This window comes from Fusarium verticillioides, chromosome 2, assembly GCF_000149555.1.
Source record: "Fusarium verticillioides 7600 chromosome 2, whole genome shotgun sequence".
In the NCBI taxonomy this organism is placed as follows: domain Eukaryota; kingdom Fungi; phylum Ascomycota; class Sordariomycetes; order Hypocreales; family Nectriaceae; genus Fusarium; species Fusarium verticillioides.
In genome coordinates, this window is record NC_031676.1 from 2,071,820 (window position 1) to 2,092,718 (window position 20,899).

General features: G+C 48.6%; 6 protein-coding genes across 6 annotated transcripts; 2 read left to right on the top strand and 4 right to left on the bottom strand.

Annotated features, from left to right (window-relative positions):
* Positions 1 to 933: 933 nt before the first annotated feature.
* FVEG_04300 (betaine-aldehyde dehydrogenase) lies at positions 934 to 2,772 on the bottom strand. The gene has a single exon (XM_018892089.1). It carries the CDS (start codon positions 2,530 to 2,532, stop codon positions 1,003 to 1,005), a length of 1,530 nt encoding a protein of 509 aa, XP_018748712.1. The 5' UTR covers positions 2,533 to 2,772; the 3' UTR covers positions 934 to 1,002.
* Positions 2,773 to 5,010: 2,238 nt separating this feature from the next.
* Positions 5,011 to 7,611, top strand: FVEG_04299 (choline dehydrogenase). Its single transcript, XM_018892088.1, has one exon. The coding sequence runs from the start codon at positions 5,466 to 5,468 to the stop codon at positions 7,095 to 7,097; it is 1,632 nt and encodes a 543-aa protein (XP_018748711.1). The 5' UTR covers positions 5,011 to 5,465; the 3' UTR covers positions 7,098 to 7,611.
* A 186-nt stretch (positions 7,612 to 7,797) lies between these two features.
* Positions 7,798 to 11,146, top strand: FVEG_04298 (hypothetical protein). The gene has a single exon (XM_018892087.1). It carries the CDS (start codon positions 8,361 to 8,363, stop codon positions 10,902 to 10,904), a length of 2,544 nt encoding a protein of 847 aa, XP_018748710.1. The 5' UTR covers positions 7,798 to 8,360; the 3' UTR covers positions 10,905 to 11,146.
* A 73-nt stretch (positions 11,147 to 11,219) lies between these two features.
* FVEG_15444 (hypothetical protein) lies at positions 11,220 to 18,470 on the bottom strand (the record flags this gene model as incomplete). The annotated part of the gene is made up of 2 exons (XM_018904571.1): positions 11,220 to 11,360; positions 11,412 to 18,470. The coding sequence occupies 2 exons, from the start codon at positions 18,468 to 18,470 to the stop codon at positions 11,220 to 11,222; spliced, it is 7,200 nt and encodes a 2,399-aa protein (XP_018748709.1).
* On the bottom strand, positions 18,470 to 19,039 carry FVEG_04295 (hypothetical protein; the record flags this gene model as incomplete). Its single annotated transcript, XM_018892086.1, has 1 exon — positions 18,470 to 19,039. The coding sequence occupies one exon, from the start codon at positions 19,037 to 19,039 to the stop codon at positions 18,470 to 18,472; it is 570 nt and encodes a 189-aa protein (XP_018748708.1).
* Positions 19,040 to 19,985: 946 nt separating this feature from the next.
* On the bottom strand, positions 19,986 to 20,676 carry FVEG_15443 (hypothetical protein). Its single transcript, XM_018904570.1, has one exon. The coding sequence runs from the start codon at positions 20,575 to 20,577 to the stop codon at positions 20,473 to 20,475; it is 105 nt and encodes a 34-aa protein (XP_018748707.1). The 5' UTR covers positions 20,578 to 20,676; the 3' UTR covers positions 19,986 to 20,472.
* Positions 20,677 to 20,899: the final 223 nt, after the last annotated feature.

Sequence of the window (20,899 nt, forward strand, 5' to 3'; positions counted from 1 at the left end):
TTATTACTCTTTTTATTAATTATTTTAATTCTTTTTTTTATTATTAAAAGGTAAGTTCTACTTTTAATTATTAGATCTTTTCTTCTAAAGTAGTAATATAGCTTATATAATTATATTAGCTAGTTAAATAAGTTATAGATTTAAGTTATTTTCTTTTTAAAGTTTAGGTAAAATTACTAGTAACTTATAGGGGTTTTATTATTAACTTATTAAGCTTAATACTAGAAGTAATAGTTCTTTATAATAGAACTATTATATTTAAGTAACTTAAGGTAAAAGCTTTAGAATTATTATAAATAATTAAAAATAAGCTAGGTAGGTATAATAGTATTATATTAACTAGAGCTTAAAGAGGTAAGATTTAAAAAAGAGGGGTTTTTATAATATACTTAAGGGGTTATAGAGTTATATATTAGGTTAACTAGTATTATTTCCTAGGAGCTATTATATAGTTATATAAGTATTAATTATTATAATAAAATAGTTATAGCTATTAATATTAATTATATAATATAGTATTTTTAAATAGTTTTTATAATTTCTAGCTTATTTAAAATTAAGCTTTTAAAGTTAAAGCTTTAGTATTAATTACTTTAATTAAATAATAATAAAGAAGGCCTTTAGCTTATTAAAGCTAAAGAAAATATCTTTTTATATTTATAAATTAAAGCTACTTATTTAATTAAATTATAAGATTAAAAGTAATAGTATTATATAACTTTAAAACTTATTTTTAAAGTTATTATATTTTTTAATATTATATATAATACTTTATATATAATATACTAAGAATAAGTATTATATTATATTATTTTTATTATAAGACCTTATTAGCTATATTTTATATATTATTATAAAGATATTTTAACTTTTTTAATCTTTTTAATAATTTATTAAAATTAATTACTTTTATTTATATTTTATTTTTTATTTTATAAGCAAGTTTTTCTTTTACTTAAAACTATAAGCAATTATAATTACCAATATTAATTGATTATCCCCTTATAGCTTTGAAAATACACCCTTACAAGCACCCTTACCAAGTTGTACCAATGTGCTCTTTGTCCTCATATAGGCAGCTATGCCCTCATGACCATTTTCCAGTCCTATGCCGCTCATTTTCCAGCCGCCTACAGGCATCTCGGCTGGCGACTCACCCCATGTGTTGATCCAAGTGATTCCAGCGTCAAGCTTTTGCACAACTTCATGTGCCAGCCCCATATCAGATGATACAACCCCGGCAGCAAGACCCATGGGGGTATCGTTGGCCCGGGCAATAAGCTCTGACACCCATTCTTGTAGAGGGCGTCCTTGGGTGCTATATGGCATGATGCACATGACGGGGCCGAAGATCTCTTCCTTGACAACGCGCATATTGTCAGTGCAATTTGTGAATACGACAGGGTGAACCCAGAAACCGTCAGAAGTTGGTTGCATCATGCTAGGCTCCTCTGAGCCGTCGAAAAGAACTTTCGCCTTATCAACTGTACGTCCGTGTTGGATGTACATCTTGACCTTCTCTTGCTGCGCGGCGCTGACCATGGGTCCGAAGTTGGTATTCTTGTTCTGAGGTAAACCCATGCGGATTCCCTCGCGACATCGCTGGACAATGGCTTGCTCAACCTGGCTCAACAAAGTGTCAGGGACAAAGACGCGGGTGCCATTGGTACACACCTGTCCGGTGGAAAAGAAGTTGGCTACCATGGCAGTGTCGGCTGCTTCCTCGACGTCGGCGCCAGGGAGAATAACAAGCGGACTCTTACCACCCAGTTCCATGGTGACACCCTTCATGTCTTTGACAGCTTGGCTGGCAACTTTACTGCCTGTGCTAACTTGACCAGTGAAGCTGACCTTGGCGATATCGGTGTGTGCGACAAGAGGGGCTCCAACGGCGATACCGTCACCATAGACAACATTGAAGACACCAGGAGGGACACCAGCCTCAATATAGATCTGAGCGAGTGTCTGGGCATGCAGAGGGGTGACTTCACTTGGCTTGTACACCATACAATTGCCGGCAGCCAAACATGGAGCCGACTTCCACAGAGCAATCTGGATGGGATAGTTCCATGCACCAATGCCAGCACAAACGCCCAAGGGCTCATGAGTAGTAAGAACGAAAGCGTCAGAACGAAGACGAGTATTTTGACCAGGGAAGCTGCCGGCAGCGATATGTGCGTAATACTCGAGAACGTCAGCTCCAGTTGCAACGTCAACGGTTGATGTTTCCGACCAAGGCTTGCCAGTATCAAGGGTCTCGGTCAGCGCGAGTTCGTCATTGCGCTCGCGAAGTATAGCGGCTGCCTTTAGAAGAATGGCAGCTCGGCGAGGTGCTGGGGTTTGTGACCATGTTGGAAAGGCAGCCTTGGCCGCCGCAATGGTAGAGTTCAGCTGTTCTGGGGTGGTAGTGTAGATAGTAGCAAGCGGCTTTGCATTGCTTGGATCAACGGAAACAAAGGTGTTGGTCTTTGAGGAGGACTCAGGCTGTGGGCGACCCGAGTGGAAAGTGTGAATCTCAGATGAGAAAGTCATTGTAACTTGGTTGTTATGAGCGGAGAAGAAGAAGCATGCGACAGGGTATGGAGAGGGAGATTGAACAAAGCAAAGTGCAACCCGAAAGGCAGATAGATAGTAGGTAGGTAGGTAGGTATTCAGAATGATCTGAGAGAAGATGTTCTGTTGGTTACATGTGGGGAGCTGGCTGTAAGTAAGGTATCCTACCTTAAATGTAAAGCTTGGTGAGGATCAGTACCTACCTATGAACTAGACTGACTACCTATGAAGTACCGTCAAGACGGGATGGCAATTGCCCCACAATTGACTGATGCCGGGAACCTTCCTCTTCTAGCAAGATACAATGACGTGGGGCCAAGCTTTACTGTGCCGTCACAGTGCAATCGACCAACCAGTGAGAGCCCAGCCGAAGTATCAACCATGCAGCCATTCAATGGCAAGCAACACGAGCAAGAACTCAATTTACCAAGCTATGGTCATTCGGAGACAAGTCTCAAACGGAACTGATAGCGATTTTCGGCTGTGAAGCCCTAGCTACCTAGTCTGTGTCTCTGTGACGTGGTGAGATCAGCAGACCTGGGGAAGGATTACACCTATCATGACTCGAGCAGATCTGAAGAGATACGGGTAGTCAGTTGTGAGAACAGGTCGACGGCCATTCATTGTGAGAGTGTGTCTTGAACGCCTCAGGGTTGTACTAATGCGGAGAGTAGCGTCTCTGCAGTATCAGAATAAAGCCGCACATCATCAGACCACTTTCACCTAACCAAAGATGAACCTGAGGAAGAAGGGGTTCCATTTGCATGCAAATTGATAAGTTGTCCAACCAATGGATGCGTGAATCTGGCATTGTACGTACGTGCCTACGGTGCTCTGCGGGCTGATGAATAACAGAACAGCTCGGAAGGCTTGGAAGACTCGGCCCACCAGCCCCGACTCACTTCGACAAAAATGCTGCAGACAATCTGGTGCAAGTCACTGCAGAAAAGTCCTGTTTTCTCATTATCTACTGTACCTATGTACTCCATAGGCAGCCTTGCATCGTGCCCAGTCCTCAGCCCAGCTACAGAATCCCAGTCTTGACAATGCCGAAAGAACGCCAAGCTTGAGTGGCTGGTCGAGAGGAAGCACAAGAGTGGGCACGTCAACGTCATTGCTGAGCTTTGAGCTGTCCATCCACTTGACACCCCTAGAGCTCTGCGTCTAGCCCGAGGCTCTGAACCGTTGAACTGTGAAGAAAGCAAGGCGATTGAATGTTGTTTCATATCGATGGATAGTAGATAGAAATGCCATCCACGGCGAGCTAAATTCAATTACCAGTCCAGCTATGTACACACGATTGTTCTGCCAATAATTCGAGCGGGTTTCAACGGCAGAAAAGTATCGTTAAAAAAATGGAATCAAAAAAAGGAAAAAGAAGAAGGGATTGTCCAATTCGGCGGAGACGCACTATCCAATTACCACACCCCAAAAAATCGATCTTGGAGATTATCGATCTGACGGCCAGGTACCCCAACCACGCTTTACCTGATCAGTATGCTAAGCAACATTTCAAACTTGGCATCCTCCACGGCACATGGCAATATGTACTCCGTAGAAGTTCAAGACACTGTCCCTGCAGATTATCCAATGTGGTCTGGATGAAGCGAGATAGCACAGCACGCGAATCCCGAACAGGTATTTCCTGTACATCAGGAATCCTATAATCACACACATCAACTCAGCACTCGACACATCCTCTGCGGAGAGCGGCGAACCTGCACCGTGTTACCGTGTTTCAAGCCTCGTAATCAAACAGCGACATGGCCGGTTAACCGGTCCAGTCCAGCCAGTTCGCGATATCATATCAGTGGCCTTCGTCTGGCAGTCCATAGGCCGTCTGAAAATTCCAAACATGGAGTTGCAAATAGTTATCTTATTTATTAATCACCATATAGGAATCGATTCACCGTATTGCCCAATCAGGAATCAATCTTGAGTACAATATTTCCTTCGGAGGCTTCGTGGAACCGGATCCGGCCAGCGGAGTTTCTTCAACTCCATCTTTTCGCCGTCAGACGGCCCCACAACCACCGTTAAACACCGAACAGGTATCAAACAGTCGCCGCGTCAACCAACGTTCTTCGTGCGGTTGCAGCGGCCAGGGCAAACCAAGAAATGGCACATGTCTTTGCATGTGGTTAGCAACTGGCGTGATAAGGAGTGAAGCAGGGACATCACGGACATCCCAAGAATCGAGCCTTTTCACATGGTGAGTCCTAGTCTAACTCTCAGCTACCCGCCTGCCACTTCCATTATCTACAAAGATATCGACCAACTGACTGATAACGAAGCTGTCAACGTCATGCAAGCTCGGAACGCTGGCTTGAGATATTCAAACCTTCGGTAACACCGAATAAAAGATTCCCGGAGTCGGTGAAGAGCTTTTTGCCGTTCAAACCCCCGCCAAGGCCCCGCTCTTGCTAGGTTCGTGGCTTGCTCGATACTTCAACCAGTTCTCTCCCTGGTTAGCTTTTGCCGCCGCCGCCCGCCAGTCTTAGAGTCTTGATCCACCCACCAGCCTTGCTGGATGTTGGCAGCTCTGACCAATCAGAACTCTTTACCAACCACTAAAGGGTACTTGGAGCAGTCAGAACACTACATCGAGTCAAGGCTGGAGGCCAGTAGCGAGAATTCATCCGCACTGTGCGATGCTTCCAAGGACCCTTCCATGATCCAGGACCCCACTTTGAGCTGATGTCCGTCCATTTCAAAAGATCTTGACTGTCTCGATGCTCGAGTACAAGAGCTCTCACTCTCCTGGACTTCAAGTCGCTTTCCTTCCTCACCTCTACCTCAACACCATTCATTGATACCCCCGGAGCCAAAACGACTGAGACACGTGCAAGGTCTTTACCCATCTCCCCATTGAATCTTTTTGTTCAACTTTACCCTCGCTCAACTCCTCCAACATGACTACTGAGTATCTTCCCGCTTCTGCCAGCTCCGCCTACGACTATATCATCGTAGGTGGTGGCACGGCTGGATGTGTTCTGGCTTCCCGCCTATCCTCCTACCTTCCTGAGCGCAAGGTTCTTATGATTGAGGCTGGCCCTTCAGACTTCGGTCTCAACAATGTCCTGAACCTTCGCGAGTGGCTGTCTCTCCTTGGTGGTGATCTCGACTACGATTATCCCACAACTGAGCAGCCCAATGGCAACAGCCACATCCGACACTCACGTGCAAAGGTCCTCGGTGGATGCTCCTCTCACAACACTCTCATCTCTTTCCGTCCTTTCCGCCACGACATGGATCGTTGGGTCGCCAAAGGCTGCAAGGGCTGGGACTTCGAGACCGTTATGCGCAACGTTGACAACTTGCGCAACCAGCTGAACCCTGTTCATCCCCGTCACCGTAACCAGCTCACCAAGGACTGGGTCAAGGCCTGCTCCGAGGCCATGGGCATTCCCATCATCCACGACTTCAATCACGAGATTTCCGAGAAGGGACAGTTGACCCAGGGTGCTGGTTTCTTCTCTGTCTCTTACAACCCTGACACCGGCCACCGCAGCAGTGCTTCCGTCGCCTATATCCACCCTATCCTTCGTGGCGATGAGCGACGACCCAACTTGACTGTCCTCACTGAGGCCCATGTCTCAAAGGTCATCGTCGAAAATGACGTTGCCACTGGCATCAATGTCACTCTCAAGTCAGGCGAGAAGCATACTCTGAACGCCCGCAAGGAGATCATCTTGTCTGCTGGTGCTGTCGATACCCCCAGGCTTCTCCTCCACTCTGGTATTGGACCTAAGGGCCAGCTTGAAGACCTGAAGATTCCTGTTGTCAAGGATATTCCAGGTGTCGGCGAGAACCTCCTGGACCACCCCGAGACCATTATTATGTGGGAGCTCAACAAGCCCGTTCCTGCTAATCAGACCACCATGGATTCCGATGCTGGTATTTTCCTGCGACGAGAGCCCAAGAACGCTGCTGGTAACGATGGCGATGCTGCTGATGTCATGATGCACTGCTACCAGATTCCCTTCCACCTCAACACAGAGCGTCTAGGGTATCCTATCATCAAGGACGGTTATGCCTTCTGCATGACACCCAACATTCCCCGCCCTCGCTCACGTGGCCGCATCTACTTGACCTCAGCCGACCCTACTGTCAAGCCTGCTCTCGATTTCCGTTACTTCACAGACCCCGAGGGTTACGACGCTGCCACCCTGGTCCATGGCATCAAGGCTGCCCGAAAGATTGCGCAGCAGAGCCCCTTCAAGGACTGGCTCAAGGAAGAAGTTGCCCCTGGTCCCAAGATCCAAACGGATGAGGAGATCAGCGAATATGCTCGCCGAGTTGCCCACACAGTGTACCACCCTGCCGGTACCACTAAGATGGGTGACGTTGAGCGCGATGAGATGGCGGTTGTTGACCCCGAGCTCAAGGTTCGTGGAATCAGCAAGCTCCGCATTGTTGATGCTGGTATCTTCCCCGAGATGCCAACAATCAACCCTATGGTGACTGTGCTTGCTGTTGGTGAGCGTGCAGCTGAGCTTATTGCTCAAGAGGAGGGCTGGAAGCCGAAGCACTCCCGATTGTAAGGATCATTCGGGCAATTTTCCAAATATCTGCTCGTGGGGGTAAACGGGGGGAGATCACTGTTTTTGGACATCTGTATGATTAAATGATTAGCGTATGATTGCATTATCGCAGCGAGTATGACATACCTTGGGTAGTTAGGAAAATTTGAAGTTCGTTTACCAAATAAGACTCTCGGGGGCTTGTGGCCCGATTTGCCGTTGTTCTTCCAATCGCTTGTGCCGGTGTCGGGTCGTATTTCCCCGATGAGGCCCTTGGCCCAGCTTCTTGACCAATTCATTTTGCCGCGACGGGTCAGTAAACAGGCACAGCGGGCCGGCGACTTTCCACCACTAAACCACCGGATCGCTCAGTTTAATGTGTCTTGCAAGGCCGGGAATGCTCGATATTTCTCCATGATGAAACGAAAGTTCAATATGCGCCGATGTTCCAGAACCAATCGGGGCATCCGAAGCGCGATGCAGGACATTCAATTTTGGATGCGTTCTCGGTGGCTGAGATAAGGTGATAATAAGCAGTGGCAAGATGCCGCAGGATCGATATAGCATTGCGCGTTATTACTATGCATATTGTGTCTTGTTGGGTTTCGGGTGACCAGCTGATAACCATTCCCACAACTCACTTTGTTATCTGACTTTTCTCAGCGGATGCACTGTCATTTAGACGGCTTATGGCCCGTGAAGCCGTGCATCCATCAGCTGCTCCAAAAGGAAAAGTGTGGGGTATGTCCGGGGTTTCGGGACGGAGCGTTGAGCGTGGAGTGGGTGGTTCGACGGATGGCAGGGCCGAAACGTGTCTGTGAGATCCATCCACGTCGGCCGTTGCGCCGTTGTGCAGTGTCCCTCGGTCGAGGACCCTCTACTCCTCCATGGGGATATCAGAGAGTATCTTCCGGAACGACAGGTGAGATGGCCTTAGCAGAGCTCCGGTCCGGCCAGCCGCCTGCTAAAGAGGTCTCGATCGGTAGGGGCCATACCTTCGTTTTGAGTGAGGTTTATAGAAGACGCAGTGCAAGCTGAATAGCTGCAGATGCATTTGTTGATTTCGCTCTGTTCTCGAATCTTTGCAATTTGATGCATGAAACCATCTGACGGATTGCTGTGTCCCTATGGCTGAGATATTCAAGTTGCAGAAGGGTTTTTATTGTGTTTTTAAAGCATTAACAAGCAGACGCGATAGATAACCGATCCCAAGAGCCGTCAATCGGCTGTCAGCGGCTGCACCCCAAAATCCCCAACTTCAAAACGCGATTCGAGGTTAGAAAAATGGCTACGCCAACAATCGACTTACCACCAACAACGTGTGAAGAAGAGGTTACCACGCCCATATTGGACAACGCTCAAGGACTAGCCTCTGCAATAGGAGCAGCAGCAGTGGCGGCTGTAGCTGTCGGGGACGGTCTTACACACGGACTTGGAAGAGTCGCATATGGAAAGCCATACGATGGTCACATCTCAGAAGAAGATGGCCAGTTCCACGATGTAGATCACAAAGGCGCACGTGAGGCGAAACAACAGAAAAGCCTTAGGGAGGCCCAAGAGAAGTGGGATGCTGCAACCATGGGACCGGTAACAAGGGTCGAAACAGTTATAGCGGCGGAAGGTGGAGGAGGAGATGGAAGAGGAGAGCGGGAGGTATGGGAGGGAGGAGGAGGAGGAGGAGGAGGAGGAGGGCCAGAAGCGGTGCAGTTGCCGCCTAGAAAAGGCGCTGATGTGGCAGGTCAACAGGTCAGAGCTGCTCTTTCCCGCTCCCGCCTTGGTCGTTCAAACCCCTCCAGCACAAGCTCCAGCTCAGGCTCACTATCAGGCGCATCCCCTTACAACGCTACCAATACTACTGTCGCTGTTACAGCTGCTGCTTCCAACAATAGTCCCAATAACCTCAACTTCATACAAACCGGTCGCGTCACCAAGTCTCGTCATCGCTCTTCTCTTTCCGCACCAATCGCAGCGTCGCTTGTGAACGCTGCTGCTACGGAGAGTGCAAGATTATCCTACGAGGCAAAGCTTACGGCGGCACTAGCTGCTAACATCGCCGGTACAATGGCGGGTAGCCAGTCAACCACGACGACGACAGCTCTCCCCTCGCTAAAATCGAACGGCCTCTCCTCGCTGTCACAAAAGGCCAAAACAAATGGAACGACACCGACCCTTAGCACCGCCTCTTCTATGGACAAAGATGCTCCCGTGATTTCCTTTTGGGGCCCAGAGCCAATTGCTCTGCCCTCCCGCTTCGCCCGCATCAAGCGCAACCTCATCAGTGGTCACGAAGCTGAGCTCGAAGCTAGTTGGGCCCGCCTCATTACTGCACTTCGCAAAGAGGTCAGTCATATAGAGGACCTTGGGGCCCACCTCATTCCTTCAATTGAGTTTGGCGACCTAGATGACTCTGTTCAGACTGCGCGCTTTGGACATGATTTAAGGCGCTACGGTGTCGGCGTCGTCCGCAAGGTCGTACCAAGAGCAGACACAGATACTGCAGTTCGCGAAACGGTCGACTATCTCGATAGCAAACGCCACATCAAGGCACTCCAGCAGCATGATCCAGCCTGTTTCGACTTCTTTTGGACACCAGCTCAAGTCCGCTCGAGAGCGCACCCCAATGTCCTCAGCGCCCAACGATTTATGATGAGCCTATGGGAGACCGACCCAGATGATCAGCTTGTCACAAGACTCCCTATCACATATGTCGATCGCATACGCGTGCACGGAAATGGAGAGAACCAGTCTAACGGTCTAAATGTGCCGCCACTCGAACCGCCACAATCCGCCGACGATTGGATCCAGGCATTACAATCATCTGCGGGTATCACAGCACAAGTTGACAACGGGTCCCTGGAGCGCTGGGAGCCCGACGGCTATCAACGCGCCGGCACCTATAACCATATCTTTCATGGTCAATGGGAAGACTACGATCCTTGGAAATGTACCAGTCGTACTTCTGTAACAACTGATCTTTACAATGGCTACGGTGCCTGCACTATCTTCCGCATGTTTCAGGGCATTTTGGCACTTTCCACTGTCGAACCGGGCATGGTTCGCCTCTTGCCTTCTCCCAAGCTTGCAACAGCTTACTACCTCCTCCGACCCTTTTTTACAACCAAGAATCCTCCACCAGAGAATCGCGCTGGGCCTGAATGGGAGGCATATCTTGCTCCCGAGAATTGGAAGCTGCAAACTGAGCCTGATTCCATCATTCACGGAGCCGTCCCGGGACACGCACAAAGAATTACCGAAACATGGCACCCCCATTTGCATCTACGAAATAGCATGATTACTTTGCCAACTCTTCAGCCTGGAGACTACATATTCTGGCACCCTGACCTTCCATACTACCTCTCCAGTAACAACTATGGTCTGAAAACACCTAGTGGAAGCAAGAGTGAAGTCAGCATGCTCGTGTACATTCCGGCAGCCCCGCTCACGCAAACAAATGCACTCTATCTCGCGCGTCAAAGGAAGGCATTCCAAAGGGGCCATCCCGGCCCGGACTTTGATTCCACAGGAAGAGGGATTGTTGAAGAAGATGCCGAAACACGGCCTGGTGAAAAGGAAATTGCCGAAGTCGGAGGCCCCTCTTCATTACAGGCTATGGGTCTTGCGCCGTGGGAAGTTGCAGGCACTCGCTCCGGATCACCACCCTCGGAAAAGTCCAAGTCTAAGGCCGATGAGGACGTTGAGATGGAGGGAGACGGAGATGTCAAGAGTCTCACAAGCACATCACCGATTTCTCGCGCGGAGGCTGAGGTCGTGCGCTTAGCCAATATCATCCTTTTTCCAGATCGCTCAATGCTGGGGTACTCGGTTTGAAAGAAGCATAAATTTGCTAGCCGGGACTCTGTCTTTCGTCTCCTAGTTAGTTTGACATCACACTTACATTGCCCTTTTTGGACTCTTTGTGATATTTCATACTGATATGTGGTCCAATGGTATACAGGAGATTGATTAGATGCATCATGAAGGAGTCAGGCGTTTACCTAAGGATTGAAACTAGACAGAAACTTTTGTTATTTTATTTACATAAACGAAGAAATACATCTCTTGTGCTCAAAACATGCTGTGCAGCTCTAGATTCCGAAACGTCAGTCTAAACAGGATGGATTTCCATTCTTTCCGCCACCATGATCATTCAGCGGCATGTCTCAAAGTGTCGGTGATACTAGAAACCACAAGTACAGCTTCTTCTCGAGAGATCTGCTGCTGTGAGCTGAAAATACCAATGGCAAGACGTCCCTTATCGACGGACGCCTCAACATCAACAGCCAGCTGTGACAGTAGGGTTAGTAGCCATTTTGAGCTTGAAGATCAGTAACTTACCGGAATGCCATTCACCGAAAAGCTTTCCTGACGAGCCGCCTCAAATTGAGCTGGCACGTGATGGCGGTATGAGTTGTCAGTTACTTCTTGTTGCAAAATTGTGATCGAGTTCTCTACTGAGCCTGTATCGTCGGAGAGGCTCAGGAAGTTGACAAATGATTCTACTTGTACACCAGTCCATTGATATATCTCCCAGAGACCGACGTCTGATCGTCCATCAGATGTAATCTGGTGAATGTCTCTCTGAATATTCTTTGCAATAGAAGACAAAGGGAGTTCTATGGGCGAGTCAACCCTCAAAGGAACAAGGTTCAGAGTCGGATAGACCTGAGGGAGCCTATCGCTGGCAGCAGCTCGGTTGGCGAGATACATGCCAAACACCACTGACCCATTGTCTGGTTTGTTGTTTCGTGTGGCGATGACTTTGGCATAAGCTGCAAGGAACCAAGACTGGAGTGAGACGCCAGACTGAGTAGAAATGGATTGTATCTGACTGGCATCTGGTATCGCTGATTCGTTTAAGTAAGAAGTTCGGTTCTTTACGTCTCCTTGCGATTCGGCAGCAATCGGAGTGGAAGAGGTGCCGTGTAAGTAAGCTTTCCAGAAAGCTCGTCTATTCTTATGGGCTGCTTCACTAGCCTGACGGACTGCAAAGTTCTTCCACTGAGTAAGCCCATTGTTCTGGACGGCAATAGAGCCATGTAGTAGTTGAGATAATCGTCGCAATAGGGCTGGAAGGCTGACTCCGTCGTACAGAGCGTGGTGGATCTGAAGTCTGAGTAACCAGACGCAGTCTTCCTGGAGCGTGATGTGCGCTCTAACAAGTGGCTGGGCAGCCCGAGTTGACTGCTCTTTAGGGGGGTCCAGAGTCAAGGAAAGCTTGTGAGATTTGAGCACAACCTGCAAAACCGGGATAGTTGGAGATTGGGTTGGAATGAAAAATGTGCGTAAGAGAGGTACTTCAGACACAAGTTTATCCCAGGCAGCCTGTATGCCGTTTAGATCAACTGAAGTCTTAATTTGACATGGGAACTCGGGAAAGAATACAGTGCCCTCTGCTCTTTGCCATGCACCGAGCATGTAGACTTGCATTGGCAATGCAGGAAGTACTTCAGCATCTTCTTTTCCTATTCCATGGGCGTGAAGTAGAACTTCAAGATTGATATCGTCGGGCGGGACCCATTCTTCGGTCAATCCCAGAGTCTCTGACGATATAGCTTGGGCTTGCGTGACGCGTTGAGCCATTTCTGCAATATTTGAGGATTTAACAAGATCTTGAGGGCGGAGGTTTATTCCAATCTTTCGTAGGAGGGACGACACTTTGATGGCACTAATTGAATCGAGGCCAAGGTGGTAAAGGTTATCGGATATCCTGATTGAGGCAAGGGGAACACCCGAGACCTGGTGAAGAATGTTTCGGATTTCGGCTTCATTTTGGGAAAACCCTCGATCCTCTTCTGACGGTAGATCTGTAGAATCAACTGGCACGGAACTGCTTCCATCGCCCAGTATTACAGGAGCCATACCGCAGATGGACACGCCATGCTCTTCGAAAGATAGTATCTCCTGGGAGCCAGGCCGTATCAGGAAATCCATGACAGCATCTAAAGTCTCCAAAATAGTTTCCGGTCCTCCATCCCAGACATACTGGGGCTGAAGAGCAAGTCGCCATAAGAGAGTGTCAGACATGGCTTCAGCTTCCACGCAAAGGGGATACTCGGTGGCCGAAGACGCTTCAATGGATGTTAATAGGGGGCGGTCTGATGATTCAGCGACCGGAGACTTTTGAAGGATGAACAAGGTGTTGAACAAATCTTGTCCATTGAGCTTCGTTGCTGATTGGGCTTTTCGCAGTGGATATTGCTGGGAGTCTCTGATATCGATCATGTTCTCCTCAAGATACCGAAGAAACTCGGACACTGAACCGTGCAAGATACATCGCAGAGCGATTGTATTCATTGTTGGGAACACAAGCTTGTCTGCCCCATCAAAATCCCGACCCGACAAGACTGTGCCAAAGAGGACATCGAGCTTCTTGATTTGGCGTGCTAGTGTGATAGCCCAACAAGCTTGGCAGAGTGCCTGCAAGCTTACAGAAAGCCTTTTGCAGGCGGTTTCGATTTCGGGGAGGCCAATCTTCGAAGCGGACTCCAACCGTTGCAGGGTGTTCTCAGTCGGGCTGGGCCACGTTTCACTCGAAGTAATGATCGATGGCGAAGCATCTTCCAGATACTGCGTCCAAAAGTCCTTCGCCTCCTGGTTCGTGGACTCCAGTACTTTTATAAGGAATGGTTCCACTGGAGAACGGGTAATCAGCCTTCGTTCTAACAGTGCCTGGAGATCCTGGAAGAGCAAACTCAGGGACCATCCATCGTAAAGAGCGTGTGCCATGGAAAGGACCATGTATCGATGAGAGCCCATATTCGCCAATTTCAACTGAACCAGATGCCTTGCTCCTGCTCCTTCCCTGGCTTTTGCAGTTGCTGCTGCGGTGAGTTGACGTAACTCATCCAAGTTTTGCACTGTCGTAACTTCAATGTCATCGTCACAAGATTCTGCAATGACCTGGCAATATGTCATATCCAGGTTCTGCTGGGCGACTTGTATAAACCCTGTCCGTAGGATAGGTGTAAGCTGAATTAATTCCTTCCAAGCGTCGATTAGTCTCGTAGTGTCGACATGATCGGACACTTGAAGAATATCGTGATTGAAGTAGGATTCAAAATTAGACTGGACCATCCCAGCCACCATTGACTCCTGAAGATGGGTGGGTGGAAGAACAGATTCGACGCGGCTCAGGTCCGCACCGACACCCTCAAGATATTCGCGTAACCTAGCCTTGACCTGCAGCAGCGAAGCATCATCCGCAGAAGTTGACGTTTTGAGAGAAAGATCACTCGACTCAGCCAGTATATTGACAATCGTCTTGTGGCGCATGATATGTGAAGGGGACAGGTGGATTCCCTTCTTCTTGAGTGTGGTAGAAAGCTTGATCACATCTATGCTGTCGAGGCCAAGTTCTAAGATCGATACGTTTTCATGGAGTTCAGAGGGGGCGGCATCAGCCAAGAAAGCTACTTCGTCCCGAACAATTTGAGCTTCTTGGCTCCATTCAAAATTGCTCGAATCCTGCGTTTGGATGCGTTCATTGTTGGTGTCCAGGTTGCAGTTTTGCTCGATGTCGGGGATGGGCACCTCGCTCTCTGGTGAGCTTGCAGCAAGGCTTGCAAAGCGCTCAATGTCATCAAGTATGCTATCCAGCACTGGTGAGGACGCCAGATGTCCTTGTGCGACAAGAGTCAGTCGAAGATTGCCCGAACGACCGTGGACGACTTCGAGCGCAAGAGGGTAGTCAGGCGTTGCTGGACTATCCCCAATATCAAAAATGAGGCTGCTCTCATTGGCGACGGTGGCCTCCTCGATCTGGAAGGTGAAGAGACTATCAAACAAAGCTTTGCCCTTGGAGCACCACTTCTGGATGTCCTTCAAAGGGACATGTTGGAAATCGAGAACTGATGCATTGAAATCATGACATCGCCGGAGAAGGGACTGCCAGCTTTCGTGACGAATCGCTCGACAATAGAAAGGTACGGTGTTGAAGAGAGGGCCGATGGTGTTCTCGATCCCAGGGAGGTCGATGGCTCGCCCAGATACAACGACACCAACGGTAGGCTGCTGCTGGGTGAACTTCTGCAGAACAGAGGTCCATAACGCCATGACTACAGCCTGAAGCGTGACATTCTGAGAAGAACGAATCGCCTCAAGACTCGCGGTCGGCATTTCCCGCTCAGCGACGGCTACAGCATCTGGTTCGCCATCTCCATGCGCCTGGATTGAAACAGAAGTCCAACCTTCTAGCTGTTTCTCCCAGAAACCTCTGCAGTTATCATGCTTTGCCAAAGGACCATAACTAAGAGCTTCAAGAAATGAAGGTGCGTCAGGTGCGTCAACACCTGAATAATTCGCCGCGGCCCGCTTCATCATGAGATCAAAACTGTTACCATCATAAAGTGCATGGAAAATATGAATCGTAAGTAGTCTAGATGTCGGTGTCTCAACATAGATGAATAGCAAAGGCTGTGTGATAGAGGAATCGTTCCGCTGGATCCAATACTTCTTCTGCTCCGCAAGATATGCATGAATCGAATCATCCGATTGTACAATGTGTGTTTCCCAGGCCAAGGTAGATTTTCGCACGGCAGCTTGCAAGAAACCATCCGGGGTGGGTACAAAAACAGTTCTTAGAATGCTCTCTGTTAGTACCAAATCGTCCCATGCCTTTTTCAACTTGCTTATGGAAGTAGACTCATGGAGCTTCAACTCAAAAGTATTGAAGTAAGCGCCGGGCTCGTTGTTGGTCAATGACCGAGTTATGATGCCTTCTTGTAATGGTGAGCATGGGGCAACATATTCGACATCAGCTGGCTCGATATTAAGGAGGCGGCATACCATGCCACGGTGTCGATGGCCATATGCTTGGATGGACTGCTTAACCTCTTGCACAAGTTTCTCTTGTCGATTTGAGGTGTTCTTGGCCAAAGAGTTGGCAAGGTCGCCGATGATGGGGTTTTTAAGCAGCAAAGCAGGGGATACTGCTTTGAGGCCGCGGGATTTGAGGAGGGAGGAAAGTCTGAGGGCTGTGATTGAGTCCACGCCAACGTCAAAGATGCTTGTCGATGAAGATAGGTCATTTTTGCTCATGTTGCTGAACTGCGCAATACTCTCAAGCAATTGGTCAACTATCTTCTGGGCCCCCTGTGAAACAGGTGCTGTTGTGGCATGAGAAAGCTCCAAGAGCTTCTCTGGTGCAAGTTCGCTGAAAAGTCTTTTCAGGTCCTTGATTTCTGCCTTGTTATTTGAGGAAAGGGGTATGTATGGAAGTGACAGGATATATGTTGGTACCATGTACCCTGGAAGTTTGGCACGGCAGGCTTCTTTTGCTTGCGCAGCCAGGCCCTCCTGATCCATCAGGATCTCAAGGGGACCTTTTTGAGACTTCTGGCCAACGATGAATGTTACCAGAACGTCCTTGCCACTACTTCCATGGCGAGCCACAATAGTTGCAGCGTCGTGAATATCGACAACATCGGTACGGATGATATGATTGATCTCGGCAATTTCAAGTCGCTGGCCGCGAAGCTTGACTTGATCGTCAACCCGACCGAGGAAGTCAAAGCACCCATCATGGAGCACGCGGACAAGATCGCCGGTCCTGTATACTCTCTCATCGAATTCTTCAAGTGTAGGGAACCGCTCTGTTGTAAGTTCGGGTCTGTTGAGATAACCCTTGCCCACTAATTTCCCTGACACGCAAAGCTCTCCAACGCCACCGCGGAAGACTGGCGTATTGGTGTTTTGTTTGAACACAAATGAACCAACATTGGGGAACTGCTTTCCGATGTTGCTAGGGCGGCCATTTTTGGGCACACGCTGAAACATAGTGACACCGATAGTGGCTTCGGTAGGGCCGTATGCGTTATAAATGACAGCTTGCGGTCCCCAAACATCAAGAATTTCCTGTTTAAGCTGTTCGCCGCCTGTAATGAACACACCACGGCAGAGACTGGGAACTTCATCGGGATGTGTGAGTCGCGCAAGACTTGGAGTTAGGTCAATGTGTGTGATGCCGAGCCTATTGATGGCTGCTGTCAAGTCATCGAGTATGAGGTCTTTGGGTGCAGCAACGACGGCCATTCCCACGGACCAGCTCCAATACTGCTCAAGGACGGAAACATCAAAGTGGAGAGCAGCGAATTGAAGCCAACGTGAGTCCTCATCCCAGTGGCCTTTAAAAAGTTCCTGGAACGCCATCATTGCCTGGACAGCGTTCTCGTGAGTGATCTCGCAGCCCTTTGGCGTTCCTGTTGTCCCAGATGTATAGAGACAATAACAAGTATCTGATGGAGATATGTTGGGGTGTAAAACGACATGCTCCTCGGTCACGTCGTTCAAAGCCTGGGTTTCTATTTCCATGACCATGGTTTTGGCTTCGAAATCAAGATCCTTATAGCACCTTGTTAGCAAGCAAGGTGCTTTGGAATCTTCGATAATGAACTCTTTTCTCGCCCTTGGTGCAGACGGATCCAGTGCGACAAACGAGCACCCAGCTTTTAGAATGCCCAGGATTGAGAAATATGCCTCGGGGCATTTATCAAAGTGTACCGCAACAATGCCGCCAGGGGAGACCGTATTTTGAAGCATGTTGGCTACTTTGTTACCCAGGCTGTCAAGTTGATGATAGTTCCATTGTTGCTTGACACATGCATCTCCCTCGAACTCTGACACAAACTCGAGGGCAATTTTTTCCGGATGAGAAACTGCTCCCTTCTCGACAAATTGGTGTAAGAGCTGAACGGGGGTGTCCATTACAGGGGCTGATGCAGGAAGTATTGAATACAGTGATAAAGAATTTCTCATCACTTCGTCCTCAAAACCAGCAGCATTACAGGCGATGTGGGTTAGCGAAGCATCGAACTGCTTCATCAACAGCTGCGCTTGTTCCCGGGGAAGAATGTCGCTGTAGTACGTTATGCTTAAGCGAATTTGATCATCGCCCGTGGGTTCAATCTCCAATGAGACTGAGTACTCGACTTTGGCTTCTTCGTTGACCAGTTTCCACGGTACAACCGAAGTGATCTGATCTGGCATTTTCTGGTACGCAATGAGAGTGTCGAATATGGGGCCTGCGGGGTGACCTAGCCATTTCTGCACTTGACTGAGCGGCGAGAATTGGTATTTGTGAAGGTGTTGGTTATAGCTCATCATGTAGCTGATCAGGTCGGCATTAGACAGAACGCTGCTTGCCACAACAGGCACTGTGTTGAGGCATGGGAACGCGACATCCTTGGTCTCGTCAACGGTTCTTCCAGACAGCGCGACACCAAAGACAACTGAGTCCTCTCCCAAATAAGATGCCAGTACTCGCGTCCAAGCGGCTTGGATGGCCGCTTGGATTGTGGTATTTGAGGCTTGAGTCGCTTCCCTGAGTTTTGTGTATGACAGAGAACTAAATGTTGAGTCAACTAGTACTTGTCGTTCTTCAACTCGTAAGGGTGTCATTATTGGAACTTGTTAACAACGATCTTGCTGGCTTTGGTCTTCCAGAATTCCTTCTCTGTAGATTTGTCATTCAGTGCCATTCCCATAATGGCTGATACTGCAGGCTCGATGGTCGTAGGTCGGGGTAGTTGATTGCCCTTGACTAGTTGTGAAAGTTCATCAAGCATCAAGTGGAGTGCGGGAGCATCGTAGAGAGCATGGTGAATGATGAGGCTCATGGTATTGATTTGGGATGTTTGAGCCAGAATCACACTCCAAGGTGGGTGGTGCAGCGAAGAAAGCATCGATTTGCTGGCATCAGTCTTCATCTGGATGAGGTCGGCCTCTTCGTCTTCAACCAAGTACAGACGGTTCATAGTCGTCTCTATTGATCCTGCTTCATACCTCACCATAGCAAAAGAGGATTCTGCGTGTTGCACGGGCACAAAGCCAGTTCTCAGCATAGGATGTCGTTGTTGAAGCTGCTGCCAAGCTCTTTCGAGGTTCGCTACCTGGACATCTTCCGTCACTTCATACCTCACTGCGTTGAGGTAGTTGTCACCTCCAGACTGAATGAAGGATGCCAGCATGGCAGACTGGACAGGCGTGCATGGTAGGACTGCCTCGACTTTGAGTGAATTTGGAAGTTGATAAACAACCTCTGTGAGGACTTGTCGTGAAAATCTGTCAAGATCGTACTTCAATGCATACCCAGCATCTGCTCTCGATGAATTCTCCAGTAGCTTTGCAGCTATCTTAGAGCAACTTGGGCATTCAATCACATCAGAGGCCGATACAACGAAACCGCGCTGGCGTAGAACCGAAGCCACCTGCACAGCGTTGATGCTGTCGAGGCCCAACTGGAAAATGGTTGTGCGGCGTTGTATATTCTGATCGCTCACCCCTGAAAGGGTGGCCAGGACATGTCTAACTTGTAACTCAAGCTCACTCCATTCTTCTTTTTCGTTCGAAAGTATCACCGCTGTATTGTCTTTTTCGGTTCGAGGTACGAGTTGGTCTATTATTGACCTGAGGGTGTCGGGAAGATCTTTCTTGTTCAATGAACTCGCATGGGGAGCTGTCAGAATGGCTCGCAATGTAAGTTTGAAAACATCAGCCATAGCCGTGGCAACTTCCTCAGTGACAATACTCATGTCCCTGTGAATATTGACAACCAGTGAGTTCAACCCAGGGCAAGGGACGATTTCGCACACCAAGGGGATATCCATATCTCCAGAATCTCCTTCGAGTGTCCAGACGTTCTTGTCGATGTCTTGTAATGGCTTTTGCAGCAGTAGAAGCGTATCAAATATATGCTTCCCAGTGCGATTGATGCTACGCTGAATCAGCCTCAGAGGAGTGAATTGGTACGCAATAAGCTCTGTGTTCATCTTTTGAAGGTGCTTGAGCAGATCAAGATTACTTGATGCTTCTGGAAAGTCGACGCGCACAGGGATGGTATTAAAACAGGGTGCAACGAGTCTTTCTAGACCTTCGATGTCAAGAGTACGGCCACTGACAACATTTCCAAAACACACGTCTGTACGTCTGTATGCGGCTGCAAGGACAGTGGCCCAGCTTGCTTGGCAAACCGAAAGTAGGGTTGATCCGAGATCTCGAATAAGCAACTGCAAATCGCTGAGAGGGATATCCATAGATGTGGTGCAGGTGCTCTGGTCAACTTCACTCGTAGTTGTCTGGGGAAAGACTGCAGATGGTTTGTAGTTCTCAAAGTGCCGTTGCCAAAACTGTTCTGCATCATCGGGCAAGCGAGTGGACAGTTTCAGAAACTGACTATAGGGGACAGTCGGCGGTAGTTCCTCGCCAACAGCCAATGCTTCCACCTCCTTGAGAAGTCGTTCCATTGCGACACCATCGTAAAGTGCGTGATGGCAGATGAATGACAGAAACTCGGATCCACGGTACCTCAGTAGCGCTAGAGATATCGGTGGTGTCCTTGAATCTACTGGATCGGGGAGAGACTTGAGATGTTGCTCAATCGCCCCATCGAAAGACAATTCACTCACATCGAACGTCTTCCACGGTATTTCCCAGCTCTCGAGGACGATCTGAGCAATGGCACGTCGGGAATCTGTTGTCGCCGCAAAGCAGGTCCGAAGAATATCATGCCTATACGACATGGTTTTCCAGTATGACCTCATGGCTCCAGAGGTAGTTGTCAGGCGTAGGAGGACCTTGTTATAGTAACCCCTTTGGCCGCGAGAAAGCATCGCCTCCTGTAAAGGAGTACATGGCAAGATCTCCCTTATGGTCTTTGCCTCTTTGGCAAACTCTTTTTTCATTGAGTCAACGAAGGTGGCGGCGAAAAAGTCTTCAAGACTATCGACTGGGGCTTCCTTCTTTTGTGATGTCTTTCCATCCAGATATCTCGCCAACTGCGCAACAGTTGGGTTGCGAAGAATCTCAGACACAGCAACTCGAGAACCAAG